The sequence below is a fragment of the Citrus clementina genome, unplaced genomic scaffold, assembly GCF_000493195.1.
Source record: "Citrus clementina cultivar Clemenules unplaced genomic scaffold, Citrus_clementina_v1.0 scaffold_3, whole genome shotgun sequence".
NCBI classification, from domain to species: Eukaryota; Viridiplantae; Streptophyta; class Magnoliopsida; order Sapindales; family Rutaceae; genus Citrus; species Citrus x clementina.
In genome coordinates this window covers 25395977-25413831 of record NW_006262339.1, presented here as the reverse complement: position 1 = coordinate 25413831, position 17855 = coordinate 25395977, and the positions used below count along the sequence as shown (strand labels likewise).

At 36.6% G+C, this 17855-nt stretch overlaps 3 protein-coding genes across 3 annotated transcripts; 2 read left to right on the top strand and 1 right to left on the bottom strand.

The window, feature by feature from the left end:
* The first annotated feature begins 9009 nt into the window (after positions 1–9009).
* On the top strand, positions 9010–9797 carry LOC112099766. Its single transcript, XM_024187237.1, has 2 exons — positions 9010–9285; positions 9405–9797. The coding sequence occupies exons 1-2, from the start codon at positions 9010–9012 to the stop codon at positions 9795–9797; spliced, it is 669 nt and encodes a 222-aa protein (XP_024043005.1).
* Positions 9798–10298, top strand: LOC112099765 (uncharacterized mitochondrial protein AtMg00310-like). The gene has a single exon (XM_024187236.1). The coding sequence runs from the start codon at positions 9798–9800 to the stop codon at positions 10296–10298; it is 501 nt and encodes a 166-aa protein (XP_024043004.1).
* A 3167-nt stretch (positions 10299–13465) lies between these two features.
* On the bottom strand, positions 13466–17509 carry LOC18048773 (putative disease resistance RPP13-like protein 1). Its single transcript, XM_024187307.1, is given in 2 exon segments — positions 13466–16047; positions 16050–17509. Coding segments are annotated over 2 exon segments (3975 nt in total). The 5' UTR covers positions 17443–17509.
* Between the last annotated feature and the right edge of the window lie 346 nt (positions 17510–17855).

Below are 17855 nucleotides of genomic sequence, written 5' to 3'. Positions count from 1 at the left end.
GAATTTTCATCAGATGCGACTCATATAACATAAATGTTAGTGATCAAGTTCATGCATGCAGTGATGCAAATATTATGTTATCAAAATGGGCCAACTTAAAATATGCATAGAACAATTTATAACGAAAGATTCTTTAAATAAGTAAAACACGTATTTTAATATACTACAAAATAAAATATTTTATTTAAAATGTAAATTTTATTTATTTATTAATTTATCTATTATTTTAATAATTTAGGGTCCGATTATGGTGCAGCATGTTGCGTACTACAAACGTCTGCAATTTTTTTTTTTTAAATTGATAATAGCTTTTTCGTTGTATATAAAATTTACTATATCTATTACAAAAACATGTTACGTATAAAGATAATATAGTGAATCAGTGATTATGCATGAATAATTTGTTAAGGACAATGAAAAACTTGTTACCATGGTGAAGCTGGGGCATTGAAGCAAGACCCCTAAAATTAACTTTCTAAAATCAATGCAACAGTAAAGAGAAGGAAGTATTAGTTGAGTAGATTTTCCAGGTTGGCAATGTGTGCGCGGAGAAAAATTTATGTGAAGACTGCACTCGTCTGTTTAACTTATTGTTTCACATTTGTACATTCTTATTTTGAATTACAATATAATCTATTATATTCTCAATTAGAAATTTGTTAATTCCTCAGAAGATTAGATTAGATTTATAAAAATGGTACGATTTAGATATTTTGCGCTCATAATGCACTACATATTTAGCAATAAATCAATAATCATAATTTTGACACGTGAAAACGCACACCGCATTAGTGAAATTTTACGCTTATAACTAATTGGGTCCGATTATGTGGAACCGTTTAAGGTAGATCAACCTTTTATAACTACACGATCAAAATTATAATGAGTTTTTTATTATTTATCACTTTATATATGTGATTGTGATTCTTACTCTACTTTAGAGCAATTTTAAAATAGTCATAACCTTACTTTAAATTGGTAAATTTTATTCGCGAGAGAAAACAAAAAACAAAACGAAGCCAGCCTGGCCCAGTTTCCCCCAAATCAGCTTGAGAATTAAAGTCTACTTATTCCTTAGATATAGGCCCAGTTTGAATGGGCTTAAGGGACAATCTATTTGCTTTACATTACAGCTATTAACACCCCGCTATTGAAGAACAAACTCGCCCACCTGCTTCTCCCTCTTCAAACTCAACACACCCAGGATATTTTTATTTTCTCTACAAACTCTTCGATCGTTTCTATCTCTCTAAAATCTGAAAAATCAACGAGTGCTTTGTTTTTTTTTTTTTTTTGGTGACTCATCTATCCAAAAGACCAAAAGTAAGACATTGATTTGTTTCATGGGTAAGAAGATTGACAAAAAGAAAAAAGAAAAAAGAAAAAGAAAAATACTTGTTTTAAAACCACCTGATGTACTATCTTTAGCAAATGCTTATTGAGTTTGGCAGCTTATGTTTTTCCAAGTTCAACGTTTGCTATCATGACCGCGATTGGAGGAACCATCGAGAAGCTCCACTTAACTTTACATAGTTTTGCAACTCATCGCCTCTATCTAATTTAGGTCTTTGTTTGAGATTAAGATTGGACAACTGTAATTTTTACAATATTAAAATATTTAGTAAATATTAACAACCATAGTTTTGAAGATAAGTTAAATAGATTTTAAATTTGTATGATGAAAAATGTAGTATATCTTTATTGATTTTGTTAAAATTATTATTTAAAAATTATATTTACTGTATATTATTAATTTTTATTTTATAGTTATAATTTTTTTTCACAACTGTACAACACTTCATTACCAAATAACGCCTTAAAATAATTAAATTAGAATAAACTAAAATAATTATAAATGGAATTTAATGAGAAAAGGGTATTTTGGTATTAAAATAAGAATAATAATAATTGTAAAAAAAGAAAAAAAAAAAAGAGGTTTTATAAGAGTTTTGAAGGATGTTAGAAGGTCCACTCTTGGTTTTAGGATAGAGCACTTGATCGGATTTGGGATGGCAACTGCTGAAGCCTAGATTGAGTGATACTTTGGGCTAGTCCTTGTTAATAGAGACTATGCCAGCCTCAATAACTGGTCCAGTTATTGATTTGGACAATGGCTCATCAATGTTCAGTACAATATTTCATACATGCACAATCACGTCGCGTCGGCATAAAAGGACCTCGTTAACTGGCCCAGTTTTATTATGTTTTTATTATTTTATCTTCAACCGCATAATTCTTCACTTGACATTTTTAGTCATTGATAAGATGAGGTACTAAAAATCTACAAGAAACCTAAGTGATGCCAAAAGAAAAAAAGGGCAAAAAAGAAAGGAGGGATGGAATTGTCATTCTTTCTGAATTGTAGTACGTTGAAGCATTAATCATTATTCGATTAAAAAGTTAAACGATGATGAGATTAACACCATACGTATAACATAATCATTAGTTAAAAAGAAGTTAGATTAAAAAGCAGACAGATGAACACTTAAAAAGTGTTCGTGTCATCAGATCCGACAGATCCAAGTATATTTTTGGCTAAAAACAATTTGCAAAGCCGAAAGAAAAGGAGATTGGAGGGCTACATATAACATATCAGTAGGTTGAAAGTTGAATGAATGTAAATCTTTTCTTATGTCTGCTCTATTTTAAAGATTTTTTCTGTGGTTGCAGAGTTGTGTATTCGTTTGATTTGCCAGTCTAGTGGTGGATTGGCTTTGCCCCTTGCTTCTGTAAGATGAAACATCACCCTCTTATTGTAAACCAATTAATAATTAATTTAATGATTTTGCTGATATTGTTCTGCTACAGCCTTTTTCTCAATGGCAGTTGGCAGATGTGGTTTACCTTTGGGTTTGAGTTTCATTTTTTGGGCAGACATTCTTATTCTTTAAAATAAAGATAGTCCGTTCTCTTAAATGATAAAAAAAATATTTATTCATAAAAAATTAAAGAAAAAAAGAATCGAAAAAGTAAACTTACTAAAATTTATAGAAAGTTAATTCTTTTTATTGTTTATTTTTTAGTCGGTCCTTTAGTAAACTGTCAATTGTAAATATAATCTCCTAAACCTTATCTTTTTGTATTGAAATCATTTATTTTAAGGAGTCTTTAATTGTACATGTAGATCTCTCAGCCCTAATTATCTGCTCTTTTCTGGTTCTCTATTTAGTTAAAATTAAACATGTGCCAAGATCAAACGTAAAAACGAATATGTGAAATTAATTAAACTTGAGGGAGTAATAAGAAATAAAAATCCGCCAGCTGCTCCGTCATCAAGCTACATCTGCGAGTTGAACCTCGTCTCTTCCTCTTCCTCGTCTATTACCATTATGTCAATCTGAACTTAAGACCACTCCTAGTAACCTTGACCAGGTCAATCTGCAACAAAATTTCACTCTTAAAGTTCCCATGTGGAAATTAGTCCAAATCGTTTGCCTTTACCGTCAATAACAAATTACAGAAAGGACTCCACCAACGACAAGCCATTACAACAAACTCAACCCATGTCAAAGCCATGTGTACCAAGTTGCTAAAGTTGCATGTGAATAGTGAAGTGAGTTGTAAAAATCAACAAATTCCACCCATGAGAAGCCAGGTGTCGAATAAGTAACATGAACAATGAAATCCTACAAAAAGCCAAAGCCACTCCAATTGTTTGCACTCAATGCTATTCAGCTGTTCGTTCTCTGTCACTCCCAAAAACTTCAAACTTAAAGAAGTTTCCAATTCCACCAAGTTTCCAATTCCACTCTCTATTCAACCTCTTTTCTTTTTAATAAAAAAATGATTTTTAGATTTTAAAGCTATTGGGTGAAAAGAAAAAAAAATTATAATTTAAGCTATATACATATATACTAGGAAAAACAATATTTTTTTTTGTTTTCTTAAACCCGATTTATTCAAGTGTCATTTATAGATTTTCATCTTCTCAAATCAAAAGATTTGTGAAAGATCCTTTCAATTTATTTTTTCACATTTATAACACATTTAGATGCATGAAACACCTAAAAAAAATTTTGTTTTCTAAATTTTTGTATAATTTCTTTTTTACCATTTTTTTTCTTCAAAAGGCATATTCATTGTATCATCTTTCAAAACCTTTTGTATTCACTAGAAATAGGGATGGCAAAAATCCCCACGGGGACGGGTACCCTCGGGGATTTTCCCCATTCGGGGAGGGTATGGGGATAATTTTATACCCAATTTTTTATTCGGGGAGGGGACGGGAAAAATTTTTTACCCAATTTTTTATTCGGGGAGGGGACGGGGATGAGGTTGAATCCCCATCCCCTACCCATTTCCCCATTTTAATTTTTAATTTTATTTTTATTTTTAAAATTACTAATAAATAAATAACAAAATTATAAATATTGGCAAGATATGAGTGGAATTTTGAGTGTGGCATGTATATTTGATCCAAGGTATAAAAAGAAGTTCATTGAATATTACTTTTCTATGGTTTATGATGATGTTAAAGAGTTGTATATTGGGAAAGTGGTCACCCTTTGTCGGGAATTAGTGGAAGAGTATCAATTGAAGTTTTCACCAACTGTTTATTGCTTTGATTATATTGGTAGTAGTTCTTCTACTAGATCTACAGGGGATTCTTATAAGAAAGCAACCAAATGGATGACAGGTTTTGATGATTATGTAAACAATGGAGATTGTGCAGTTGTTGCAGAAGAATTAGATTCATATTTGGATGAGAAAGTTATACCCCGGATGGAAGATTTTAATATTTTGAGTTGGTGGAAGACAAACGCTAATAGGCATCCTACATTAGCTCGAATTGCTAGAGATATTTTAGCAATTCTAATTATAATAGTTGCTTTTAAATCAGCTTTTAGCACCGGTGGTAGAGTTGTGAGCCCACACCGTAACAAACTTCATCCAAGCACATTGGAGGCCTTAATGTGCTGTCAAAGTTGGTTATGAGCTTACAATAGCAGTATGAGTTTATTTTACATTGTAATTATATTATACAATTATTAATATTTGCACTTATAAGTTACGTTACTTATATCATTTTCATTGTTTTAGGTTTGAAATCTGAGACTATCTCTCAATTTGCCACATTTCTCGAGGAAGAACAGGAGGAGCATGAGGTAAATAGTTTTATTAAAAATATTAATTAAGTATCTACATTTATTTCATTTATTTTATTGTCGATATAAAAATAATTTTTTTTTCTTTTTATTGTAAGATTATGAAAATTGAGTCATTGACAAAGATAATTATTTTAATAATTTATATTTTGAATGTGACTTTGTAATGGATCAATATTAATGTAAGATATATTTTGAACTTTATTTTTATCTGAATTTTTTATTTTAATATGATTAATTTAAAATCGAAAATAAAAAAATGTATTAGACTATTAATTATTCGGGGACCGGGGACCCTTGGGGATCCCCTGTTATTATTCGGGGAGGGGATGAGGATTCTCTCAAGCAATTCTGACGGGGACGGGGAGGGGATGGGGGTATACGCAAAATATCGGGGATGGGTATGGGGAGATTGGTCCCCTCCCCTCCCCTCCCCATTGCCATCCCTAACTAGAAATATATATTTAAATATAGAATAATATTAAAATATTGGAGTAAGTTAAAAATTTTGAATAATGAAATGAGACTGTGCAAGAAATTCAACTTAATAAAAAAAAAGTGAATTTTCTAGTTTTTTCTTAGTTACTCTCTCACTTTTTTAATGTGGTGCAAGAATGTTGTGGACCGCTACAATGACTGTAATAAGTATATATCCATTATGGTTTTCTCTAACACCCCAACTAAAACGAAGAAAAAGTAGGAATGTAAAAAATGCAAGTAAGTGGAAATAAAAATTGTGTACATTAAAAAATCACAAAAATTAAATGAGAAAAAAATCTCAAGAGACCAAAGCAGTATTTTTATTGATGTATTTCAACCTATAAATACCTGTCTCGTCTTGTCTTGGTACAAGTTTTGTCTCGTCTTGTTTGTATGACAAGTTCCTTTCATATTTTTTGCAGAATTTAAACTCTTCTAGTTAGTTTCTTGTCTTTTTCTCTATTTGTCAATGGCGATGTCTGAAGGAAATCTGGAGATCAGGATTAATAATGGTTATGCTCATATCAGTTTGGATGAGGAGGAGGAAGGGGGGCTCATTGTAGAAGGAGATGCTGGTAATGAGGGTGGTCCAGTGAGTATTGATTTTCGATTTTGTCTGGTGGGCAGATTTCTTACGGATAAAGTTATTAATTTCCCTGCCATGAAGAATACAATGGCTTCATTATGGAGGCCAGGGAAGGGAGTCTGTATTAAAGATTTATCTCCCACGCTCTTTCTATTCCAATTCTTTCATGAAGTGGATGTGAAAAGGGTTCTTGACTCAGGACCGTGGACGTTTGATCAACATATTCTGCTTGTTAAGCGGCTGGAGGAGAACGAACAACCTAGTAATGTCCCACTTTATTTTACTTCGTTTTGGATCCAGATTTACAACCTGCCAATAGGATTTATGTCTACGAAAATTTTAAAAGACATTGGCAATTACATAGACACTTTTTTGGAGTCTAATGAGCATAACCTAATGGGGGTTTGGCAAAACTATATGCGCATCCGAGTGTCTATAGATGTTAGAAAACCTCTGAAGAGAAGGATGAAGTTAAAGAAGGCAGGCGGAGATTGGATTTGGGTGGATTTTAAATATGAACGACTTAACATATTTTGTTTTATTTGTGGATTTCTTGGCCATACCGAAAAGCAGTGTCCCCAATTGTATGAATGCCCTCCTGGGGAGATTGTGAAAGCTTATGGTCACTAGATGAAGGCACCAAATAGAAGAAATGCGATGAATTCTGGCGAACGGTGGCTGAGATCTGTACCGCCGGTGGAAGCTGATGAGGAAAAAAGAAGGTACGGGGACTTCGCAGTTACCATGGCAATTGGCCCAATTCTTGCCGCAAATCTGGGGCATGCTATCACTAAGAATATTGAGGAGAACGTGGATGTGGGGAGCATGGTAGTTAATAAGGAAGGTGACAGTCTGGTGTCTACTAAGACTCTATCACGTGTGAAAGGAAAGCAAGTTGCGGGGACAGTAAATGAAATTGATATCAATCCGGATTCTAGGGATGATATGGATGAAGGAATAATTGTTACTGATTCCAACAGGAGACGGTCACAAGCTGGATTGTAATGCAAAATGGGCTTTGAAGGAGAGGTATCTTCCCAAGCGATGATTTTACCACTTGAATCAAAAAATGGACCAGCGGTGGGCCCTGTAAATCAGGCCCTCCGAGACAAATGAGTGTCCTAAGTTGGAACTGCCCTGGGTTGGGCCAACCACGGACAGTTCAAATGCTGGAGGAATGGGCCAAATGTAAGAACCCAGTTTTTATTTTCCTTATTGAAACTCTTTGTAATAGAAATAAATTAGAAAGCTTAAAAAAGAAGTTGGGCTATGAGGGGTTGTTTGCCGTTGAGCCAATGGGCCGAAGTGGAGGGATTGCCCTCTTTTGGAAAGCAAGCAGCAAAGTGAGATTAATAAAATTCTCTAGAAATTGTATTGATGTGGAGGTTGAGTATCAAGAGCTTGGAAAGTGGAGGATGACGGGCTTCTATGGTTTCCCGGAATCCAGTCGTCAGCGTGAATCTTGGAACCTCCTTCGCACATTATCTATTGTGTCCTCTCTTCCTTGGGTGTGCATTGGGGACTTTAATGACCTTTTAGCTGCTCATGAGAAGCGAGAAAGCATGAGCATCCCAATTGGAAGCTGCAGGGATTTAAATAAGCTGTTTCTGATAGCGGATTAATTGACATCGGTATGAAGGGTTATCAATTTACATGGAAGCGGTCTCGGGGGACGGAAAATTGGGTGGAGGAAAGGTTGGATAGAGTTATGGCCACTGATTCGTGGATAAGCCAATTCAAGGAAGCTCGGGTTTGGAGCCTGGAGTTTTCTACCTCAGATCATTTGCCTATTTTTATAGACCCAAACCCTTTAGTTCATTCCCGAAGGCATAAAAGATTCCATTTTGAAAATATGTGGCTGAGAGAGGCTGATTGTACAGAGGTGGTTCGGTCTAGCTGGTCTTCCTCGAGTGGGTTTCCAATTCAACAAAAAATCTTAAATTGTGGGACTACTTTACTTCAGTGGGGAGGTCACTTAGCTCAGGATTTCCAAAATCGTATTTCCAAGTGTAGAAGATGGATGACCCTCTTGAGGGGGCGTCGTGATTCAGCTGGTCTTGAGGAGTTTACAGAGGTTAGGAAGCAGTTTAATGAGCTTCTTCACAGTTAGGAGGTTTTCTGGAAACAGAGGTCAAGATTGCTTTGGCTCAAGGAGGGGGATGTGAATTCTCGATTCTTCCATGCTACGGCTACTGCAAGAAAGCGAAGGAATTCTATTACGACTCTCCGCAATGCTCAAGGACACTGGTGTATCACCTCGGCTGAAATAAATGGTTTGATTTCTGACTACTTCTCCAAGTTATTACTTCTGATGGTTGTCAAAATGATGAAATCTTAGATTGTGTGGAGATAAAAGTTTCTGCTAAGCAGAACAATTTGCTACTCGAACCTTTTTCAGCTAGTGAAGTTAAAGGGGCTCTCTTCGAAATGCTCCCGGACAAATCACCAGGTCCCGACGGTATGAACCTTGCCTTTTATCAGAGATTTTGGCTTAATATTGGTGAGGATGTGACTGAGGCATGTTTAAATTTTATTACTACTTGCTCATTTCCTGAGGGCTTAAATGACACATCTATTATGTTGATCCCCAAGAAATCAAAACCAAAGTCACTATCGGATATAAGGCCTATTGCTTTATGCAATATTTTGTATAAGATTGTCGCTAAAATGCTCTCAAATCGAATGAAAACTGTTCTGGGCTCTGTAGTGTCTGAATCTCAGAGTGCTTTTGTGTCGGGTCGAGCCATAACCGATAATATCCTTATATCCTCTGAAATTATGCATTTTTTAAAGAGGAAACGGTAAGGAAATGTTGGGGCAGCTGTTCTTAAAATCGACATGTCGAAGGCATATAACCGAATTGAATGGGCATTCTTGGAAGCTATGCTGCTTAGGCTGGGGTTTGATGCTAAATGGGTGACATTGATTATGCTATGTGTTTCTACATTTCGGTATCATGTTATTCGGGATGGGAAGGAGATTGGACCTATTGTTCCTAGTAGAGGGCTTCGTCAAGGGGACCCTTTGTCGTCGTACTTATTCATTCTTTGTGCGGAGGGTTTAAGTGCTTTAATCCGTAAGAATGAACATGCTGGTTTGCTCCACGGGGTTCAGGTAGCTAGAGGAGCCCCTGTTGTATCTCATTTATTCTTCGTGGACGACTGTTTTCTGTTTTTCAAGGCTAACCAAGGGAAACTCATTTGATTAAGTGCATTCTCGGGGTGTATGGTCAGGCGTCAGGACAGATGGTGAACTTCAGCAAATCCTCAATTTCCTTTAGTTTGAATGTTAATGAAGATGTAAAGGAGCAGTTTTGCCATATATTGGAGGTTAATGCTACTGCTAACCATGGTACTTATCTTGGCTTACCCTCTTTTATTGGCAGGAACAAGAAAGAAGTTTTCAGTTCCATCCGAGGTAGGGTGTGGCAGAAGCTTCACAGCTGGAGTATGAATTTGTTGTCGGGAGCTGGCAAGGAAATTCTGTTAAAAATAGTGGCTCAAGCTATCCCTAATTATGCTATGCAGGTTTATCTTTTGCCTCTTGATCTTTGCAAAGAACTAGAAACTATGATGAACTCATTTTGGTGGGGAAGTAGACGTGATGGGAGAGGTGGTATTCGCTGAATGAAATGGGATTTGCTGTGTAAGCCGAAGACCAATGGAGGAATTGGCTTAAAAAACCTACACGATTTCAACGTGGCAATGTTGGGGAAACAAGTTTGGAAGCTGTTAACGAATCTGAAATCTCTTATTGGCCAAATTTTCAAAGCTCGGTATTTCCCTCGCACATCTATTGTAGAGGCTGACTTAGGTCATAATCCAAGTTTTGTGTGGAGATCTTTAATGGCAGCCAAGCATATTATTGTTCGTGGTAGTAGGATCCAGGTTGGCAGTGGTCAGAACACTCTTATTGGGTCGGATCCTTGGCTTCCAGATGCAGCTAATGGTTTTATTTCCACTAGCTTAAATGAAATATTAGCAACAGCACCGGTCAGCAGTTTGATGGTCCCTGGACAGCGTAGATGGGACTACGATGCAGTGTCAGATCTTTTTGATACTCGAGACCGGAATCTCATCTTGCAAATCCCGCTTATTTCTCGAAGAGACAAGAATGTATGGTACTAGATGGCAGACCCCCATGGGTTGTATACTGTTCGCAGTTGTTATAGAATGCTTAATAATTGTGTTATCGCCCCTTCATCTGGTGTTTGGAGGAAAGTTTGGAACTTGGAGGTGCCTAGTAAGGTGAAGATCTTTCTTTGGCGAGCCGCAATGAATGTGCTTCCCATAACCGATAATCTTATTCGGAAGAGAGTCGAGGTAATGTCTATCTGTTCTCTTTGCAATCAGCAAAATGAAACTGTTGTGCATGCTTTGGTGAACTGTGTTTTTGCTCAAACATGTTGGCTAACTTCTTCCCTTGGTTTAATTGGTTCTCAACCTTTATTTTTTGATTGGTTGGAGCAAGTTTTTACTTGCTGTAATAAAGAGATGTGTAACCTTGTTGCCATGATATACTAGAGGATTTGGTATCACAGGAATGAGAAAGTTTGGAATAACAAAGTCTGTAGTGTGCGTCATGTCCTTAACTCTACTGAGAATTATTTGTTTCAATGGCAAACTGTGAGGCAGCATTCTGGTGTCATTAATGCTACTTCTATCCAAGGCTGTCATGAGGCAATTTGCTGGATGCCACCTCATCTAGGATGGCTTAAGTGTAATGTTGATGCTGCAATATTTTCAGCTCAGGGGAAAGTGAGTTATGGAGGGGTCATTCGCAACTCTGATGGGATTTTTGTGACAGCTTGCTGTACGTGTGTTCTGGGTAGTTATGGGGCAAGGGATGCTGAAGCGCTTGGTGTGCGTGAGATCCTCAGCTGGATTAAGCAGCGGCAATTGTCTTGTGTTGTAGTTGAAATGGATTGTTTTCAGGTGTTTAAAGCTCTTACAGAGAACTATTATTGTCCTAATGGTTATGGTCTTATTTTTGATGATTGTAGAGCTTTAGTTAAGTCTATAAGAGATATTGAATTCTCTTTTGTTCGAAGGTTTGCGAACACCACTGCCCATGTTGCTGCCCGAGTGGGGGGTTCTTTGTCAGGCTTTGGGGAGTGGAGTCATGTTCCACCTCCTTGGTTACTTACTTCTCTGTAGTTTTTGCCTTTTAATGAAGTTGCCAGTTTAAAAAAAAAAATTGTGTACATTAAATATTCTTGTTTCCTATTCTTCGATTTTATATATATGGTAGATCCAGCTATTTTGTACCCCATGAATTATAGATTGCTACTCTTATTAATATTAGCTAAAATTTAACATTTTTACTTTATGTTTTAAAACTCATTAAAAGATTTCGCATGTTGTGGCAATAATTTGATACTTCAATAAAATATAATTAATAAAAAAATTAATGTAAAAAAATTTAGTGAATTTCTAAAACGATTAATCTCTAAGAATATAAAGGGGATTTTGGTAATTTTTCTCATTATGTGATTGTAAAAAATGGTGCGGTTATTTTAATCTGCCAAAACACACATTAGATCCACCTGTAAAAAAAAAAAAATTCTTTTATTACAAAATTGTTCAAAATTTAAATTACTATTATAGACATAACAATACATACCACAAAACTCTCAAATTATTCTATTATTCACTTGGTTTCTGGCTGCAAGTTATTGATGAAGAGTAGGAATCCATATTATACTAGGATTAGTTTCCTTATTAACTAAAGTTTAAAGACTTTTTAATTCCTTTCTAATTTAGAATTTTGTTTCCCTTTCAATTTAGGATTTTGTTTTACTTCATGAACTAAGATAATTACTACTACTATAAATAGCTCCCTCTTGTAGCCTTTGAAAGTAGAATTTTGAGTTTAATAATATTTCAATTTTCAAATCTCTTTGTGAGTATTTAAACAGTTAATTCTCAGTATTCTGTGGAATCAACGAGTCTTAACCCTTAAATTCGCGGTATTTTTTGAATCAACCTGAATTTCGTTGTTCTTTTGTTCCGGTATTCTCTAGAATCAACGGAATATTTGAATTTTAAACTTCCGCTGCATCAGTTATCCAGCTTCCTAAAATTTGATTTGGGATTTCCCGAACTGGTCCTCAAATTTTCTTTTATTTGGACACCATATATAAGATTATGTTTCGTTTTCTTCTATTCTCAAAGCCAAGTCTTGCACTAATTGATCTGATTTCCTTGATTTTCTTGTTGGGGATTTTTTTGGATTGGTCGTAGAATTGCGATAAGATGACCCAATTTCATTTTAAACACACACTGGTGTTAGAATTTTCCAAGTAATCGCATTTATGATAAAATTTTGCTCAGAGAACCTAAAATAAACTAAAAGCCAGTATAAAAACAAATAATATCCAAATTAAACAAATGTTGCCATGATCCATGTGCAAGTCAATTTCTCAAGCCCATAAGCATGAAACAAATGTTGCCATGATCCAGGTACAAAATAAGAAGCTTTTAAACTAACTTTTAACCGACTTTTGAACCCTGTATAATTACCTTTCTGCCTTTTGATTCGAAAAGTCCATTTTGAAGGCAGTGTAGTACATTCCAAACTGTGAAAGTGCAGGTGAACATTTTGATGTGGATTGTCTCAGAGCTTCCCTGATGCTTCCTTCTATGTCAACTCAAGCAAAGTGAGCAACCTTGGCCTCTGAAATAACAACAGAAGAAAGAAAGAATCATATCTGCAACATGAAATAAGTTAAGACCAATGTTATATCCTTAGAAGCAAATTGAATTGATCGTTGGAAAAGTCACAAACTTCTTCTCATTGACTTTCGCCAGCAAGAGCTCAAAAAATTTAAAAGAGTTGGAAATGTAGTTAGCATCAAGATCATCATAAAATGAAAACTTCATTTGACAAGTACGATTGCATAAAATACATAGCAAATTCTGATGAGTGAAAATGGAAACAAGTATTACAATCACTTGAAATTTTCAGATACAAAGTACTAAAGTCAACTGAACCACCCTGTAAATAACCAGCAGAAAACGTACCAACCAATTGTGCATTACCAATAAAAAACCTTCAGCATCATCAAGTCAAATTGTCGTATCATAGTGTCTTAAGAAAGTAAAAATGAAAATATTTTAGTGCCATTTTCAGTTGAAGGCAGAGGATTGATCTTGAAACTGAAAATCAAAATATGTTTATAATTTAACAATGTGTTTTTAGTAATCCGGATAATAGGAATTGGCATACCTGATTATAGAAGATAAGGGAACAAAGGAGGCAATTCTTAATTCTTCATTCTGAGATTAAACAGAGCTCATTCTTTCTCTTTTTAATCGAAGATGAATTTGCCATCTATCGTAACATAAGGGATGTGAGCAATCTTGGACCAATCTTTTCCTTTGTCCCTTTTGCACTGCTTTTTCAGCAAAGAACAATCTCGAATGTGCAGCTGCAAAAGTGAGTGTGGCAGGCCTACCTCTGGAAAGGATTTGAGCTTCGGGCAATTGGATATTCTCAGAAATTCAAGAGAGACCAGGCTTTGAAAACCCATTGCAGATAGGCATTTCAGACTTGGGAATCCAGAAATACTCAACCTATTTAAAGAGGTTGGCAATATTATTCCCATCCTCTCATCTGGAAAAGACTCAGCATTATCACCTCCTTGTATGTAAAGGCGTAAAAGAGATGTAAGCCTGTGCAAGCCCCATCGGATAATTGCCTTGTACATTTTGATATCAGCAATTGCAAGTAATGTTAGGTTGGTAGGAAAGCCTGCTTCCGGAAATGATTCAATACTTGGACATTCCGTGATTTCTAACTCTTGAAGGTAATGGAGCTTGTGCAAGTCTTCGGGTAGGGCTTTAAGTTTCTCACAACTGCCAATAGAAACACCTGTAACAGTGTTGGGAAGCCCTCCTTCTGGAAAAGAAACAAGACTTGGACAGTTGAAGATTTTGACTTCCTTAAGACAGTTAAGATTCTGTTGGCCCTTCGGTATGGATTTTAGATTTCCACAATCGGAGATGACTATCCGTTTAAGACGTCCGTTACCATGAAAGCTCTCGGCTATTGACTCTAATTTTGGACAGTCCTCAATGTTGAGAAATTCAAGCTCTTCTGGCAATTGTTTACTTCTTGATGATAAATTGGTGAGCTCTGAGCAGCCGCTAATATCAAGCCACTTGAGAGCCATTGATGAAGAAGATAATGAAGAAGAAGCAGCAGAAGCATCCTCTTCATCAACTACCAAACACTGCAATTTCTTACAATCACGTATTTGAATACCTTCTAAAGATGAAGGCAGCTTGCCTCTTGCAATGAATTCTAGAGAATCACAACCTTCAATGGTCAAACTTTTCCGTTGTGCACAGTTGTAAATCATTCCCTCAGGCAAGGATTTTAAAGCTCCACTATTTTCAAATTTAAGTTTAAGCTGATTGATGGGGAAAAATTTTACCTCTGGAAATGAAACCAGATTCATGCAATTTTCTTCAAGTGATACCTCTTCAGGGAGGGTGATAATCCGTAGCCCTTGTACTGCCTCCTCCCCAAAATGCATACTCTGAAGGTGTGGCCTCCATATCCCAATATCTTGAGAATCGGCAATCCCCAGGAAATCTGTTGGCAGAAATCCCTGCTTTAACAATTTTCCAAACTCTAAAATATTTGAAGTAGTCACAGGAGTCGACAGTGATTTAGAGTGAAGTGGACTATTGTACACCATCCCTTTGCATCCATATATGTCTAATGAACAGCTTGAAATAGTAATAGACTTGGTCAACTTAAAGTCAATAGGAGAGCTGCAAACCAGTCCTTTGCATCTATAAATTTCCAATTTGCAGAGCAAAGGAAAGCTTGAGAATGAAACTAACAACTCTTCACAGTATCTGACAACAAGGGTCTCCAATGCAGGAAGATGGTCCGGTAATTTTCCAGATAGTTTGGGGCATCCCAAAATGGACAGTTCAACGAGGCAAGGAAATATTTCAATATACCCAGTCTGGTTGCCAGTATCCCAGAACTCCCATTCTGGCAAACCACTAAAGCAAAGAGTCTCTAAGGATTGGAAAGGCTTTGAGCAATTCTTTCCACAAAATTCAGACCCTATACTTCTGAGTACAAGCATTCTTTCAATTGTAAGCTCTTTCAGGGAAACCAACTGCCCCACAGCAGGTAAGGATGTGCAATTTTTACATCCTATCAATTTTAAAGCAACCATGTTAGAGAATGATGGGTCCCCTAACCATGTAGGAAATCTTCTGCCACCATACTGCATGATTTCTAGCTTCTTTATATTTTTATGTGGCTGCAACATGTCAAGTACATTTTCTTCTGCTCCCTGATCATTAACATTTCGTGACTGATAAGGAGAGCCCCATTTTAATGACAATGCCTCCAGACACTTCTTATCGCACAATGAAGCTTCTCTTGCTTCCCATGAATTATTCGCATTTTCTAATTTCCAAATACAAAGTTTTCCACAGAGGAGAGTTAAACTTTTCAAATCTTTCAAGCCAGATACGATACCCTTACCCACAATAAAATCGGACAACGTATGCAGATATTTCAATCTCTTCATTCCCGATGGCATCGCTGTTAATAAATGTGCACCCCTTATATCTAGAAGATGCAAATTAATCAAATTTCTCAAGTTGGAAGGCAACTTCTGTAGACGATCACAGCCTCTTAACACCAAAAACTGCAAGTTGAACAGTGAATTTATTGACTCAGGTAAACTTTCGATCAGTGTACAAGAAAGATTGAGATACCTTAGAAGTTTCAAATCTTTGATAGAATTAGGTAAATGAGCAATGTAGTATCCTTCTAACGATAGCACCCTCAACTTTTTGAGCTTTGGCAGCAAGTCAAGAAGAACCGTGTTGGTTATAAAAAATAAGATGATCTTACTTTTAGAGGCAAAAATGTCCGCAGACCTGCGGCTTTATCCAAACCCTCAAATTTGGCTTTTACTTCTTCATAAGCACAAGGATAAGAAAAATGACGAATCCTTTTGAATGTTCTTAACTGCTTACTTGCCTCCTCCAACCAGAAACTTGTTTCTCCAGAAACCAATTGAGCTAAATCATGGACTAGATCGTGCATCACAAATTTACAACCATCTCTGCTTGATTGTTGGAAAAGTGACCTAGACAATAGATCCCAAAAAAAATCGTTGCCCAAATCTTCCAATTGTTTGTCTGTCCTTGATTGTTGAATCATACCCTCAGCCATCCACAGAAAAACAAGTTCATTCTTCTCGAACTCATAATCTTTGGGGAAAATTGCACAATAACTGAAACATCTCTTCAAATGAGAAGGAAGATAATGGTAACTCAACCTTAACACGGGGAGAATGTCAGTTTGTTGAGGCAAATCCCACATTTTGCTGCTCAATATATCCTCCCACGCATCATCAGTATGCCTAGTGCGTAAAAGGCCGCCAAGAGTGCTTGCTGCCAACGGTAAGCCTCCGCACTTTGCCACAATTTTCTTACGAAATAATTCTGAAAATTGATGAGCACCGGCATCTCTACTCTCAAACGCATGCTTCACAAAAACAGACCAGCAATCTTCATCTGACAGAAGCTTAAGATTATAATGTTCAACGGATCCCATCGTCGATGCAACATTTGAATGACGTGTCGTGACAATTATTTTGCTATTTGGTGCACCAGCCATGAAGGGAGCTTTCAGGATTTCCCACAAGTTGTAGTTCTCATTCCAAACGTCATCCAATACTAGCAAGAACCTTTTTCCATCCACAGCAATTTTTAATTTAACCTGCACCTCATTCAACGTCTTGAGATCACAAGTTGTGGAGGTGATTGACTCGAGAAGAGCCCTCGAAATGCTGACAACATCAAAATCATCAGAAACACAAACCCATGCTTTCACATCAAACTTGAAATTTTGCACAGCCCTGTCATTGTAGACCTCCCGAGCAAGCGTTGTTTTTCCAGCCCCTGCCATGCCGACAATTGGTATTACACGAAAGTTGGCGTCAGCGGTTGGATCATCACTTAACACCATTTCAAGTATTCTGGCCTTATCCTCATCTCTGCCGTAGACAGCCCGTTCCGTTGGCACACTTGAACTCGGCGGTCTTCGCTTCCAGGCATTTGATATCCCTCCAGGAATCAATTGCAATCCAAGTACAATTCTTTTAGCACATAGTTCATCCAACCTGCTAGTGATACTTTTAATCTTGGAATCCATGTCGATTTTAAACTTGACAGAACTTGGACTAAAACAGTTGAAACAAGCAGGACTGTGGTTCGAATTTTCTGCCATCGTCTTCTGCTTCAAAGCTTCAGTAGCAAACTCATCAAGAATGTCCTCTGCGTCATAAGCCAAGTCTCGGAGATCATCGAACCAGATCTTCACAGCCCTGTCCGTCAGTTGCTTCTCCTCTGCATCACTGAGCACAGCCTGTATCATTATCAAAGTTTTTTCCCACTTTTTGAGCTCGGAATCCAGCCCGCCTCGAAGTTGACCCACAAAGGTGAGAAAATCACCAGAAGCCAATCTGTCAAACAACACTTGAAAGAAGGCAGACAGTAAGAGCTCTTCAACAGCCATTGCTTCGTAATCGTCCGAGAAAGATGGTTTTTACTCGATCTAAATGGATGCTGAAATTTCGGAGCAAGTCTCTAGCCTTCAAAAGTCTTTAGGCTACAATAATGGAGGAAATTTGTTAATCTTCT

What these genes read in the sequence shown, in the direction of transcription:
- LOC112099765 (XM_024187236.1), top strand. Translation starts at nt 9,798, where the DNA reads ATGAAATGGGATTTGCTGTGTAAGCCGAAGACCAATGGAGGAATTGGC.
- LOC112099766 (XM_024187237.1), top strand. Translation starts at nt 9,010, where the DNA reads ATGTCGAAGGCATATAACCGAATTGAATGGGCATTCTTGGAAGCTATG. An exon ending in GTTTGCTCCACGGGGTTCAG is followed by an intron (nt 9,286 to 9,404) that starts GTAGCTAGAGGA and finishes GTGTATGGTCAG; the next exon opens with GCGTCAGGACAGATGGTGAA.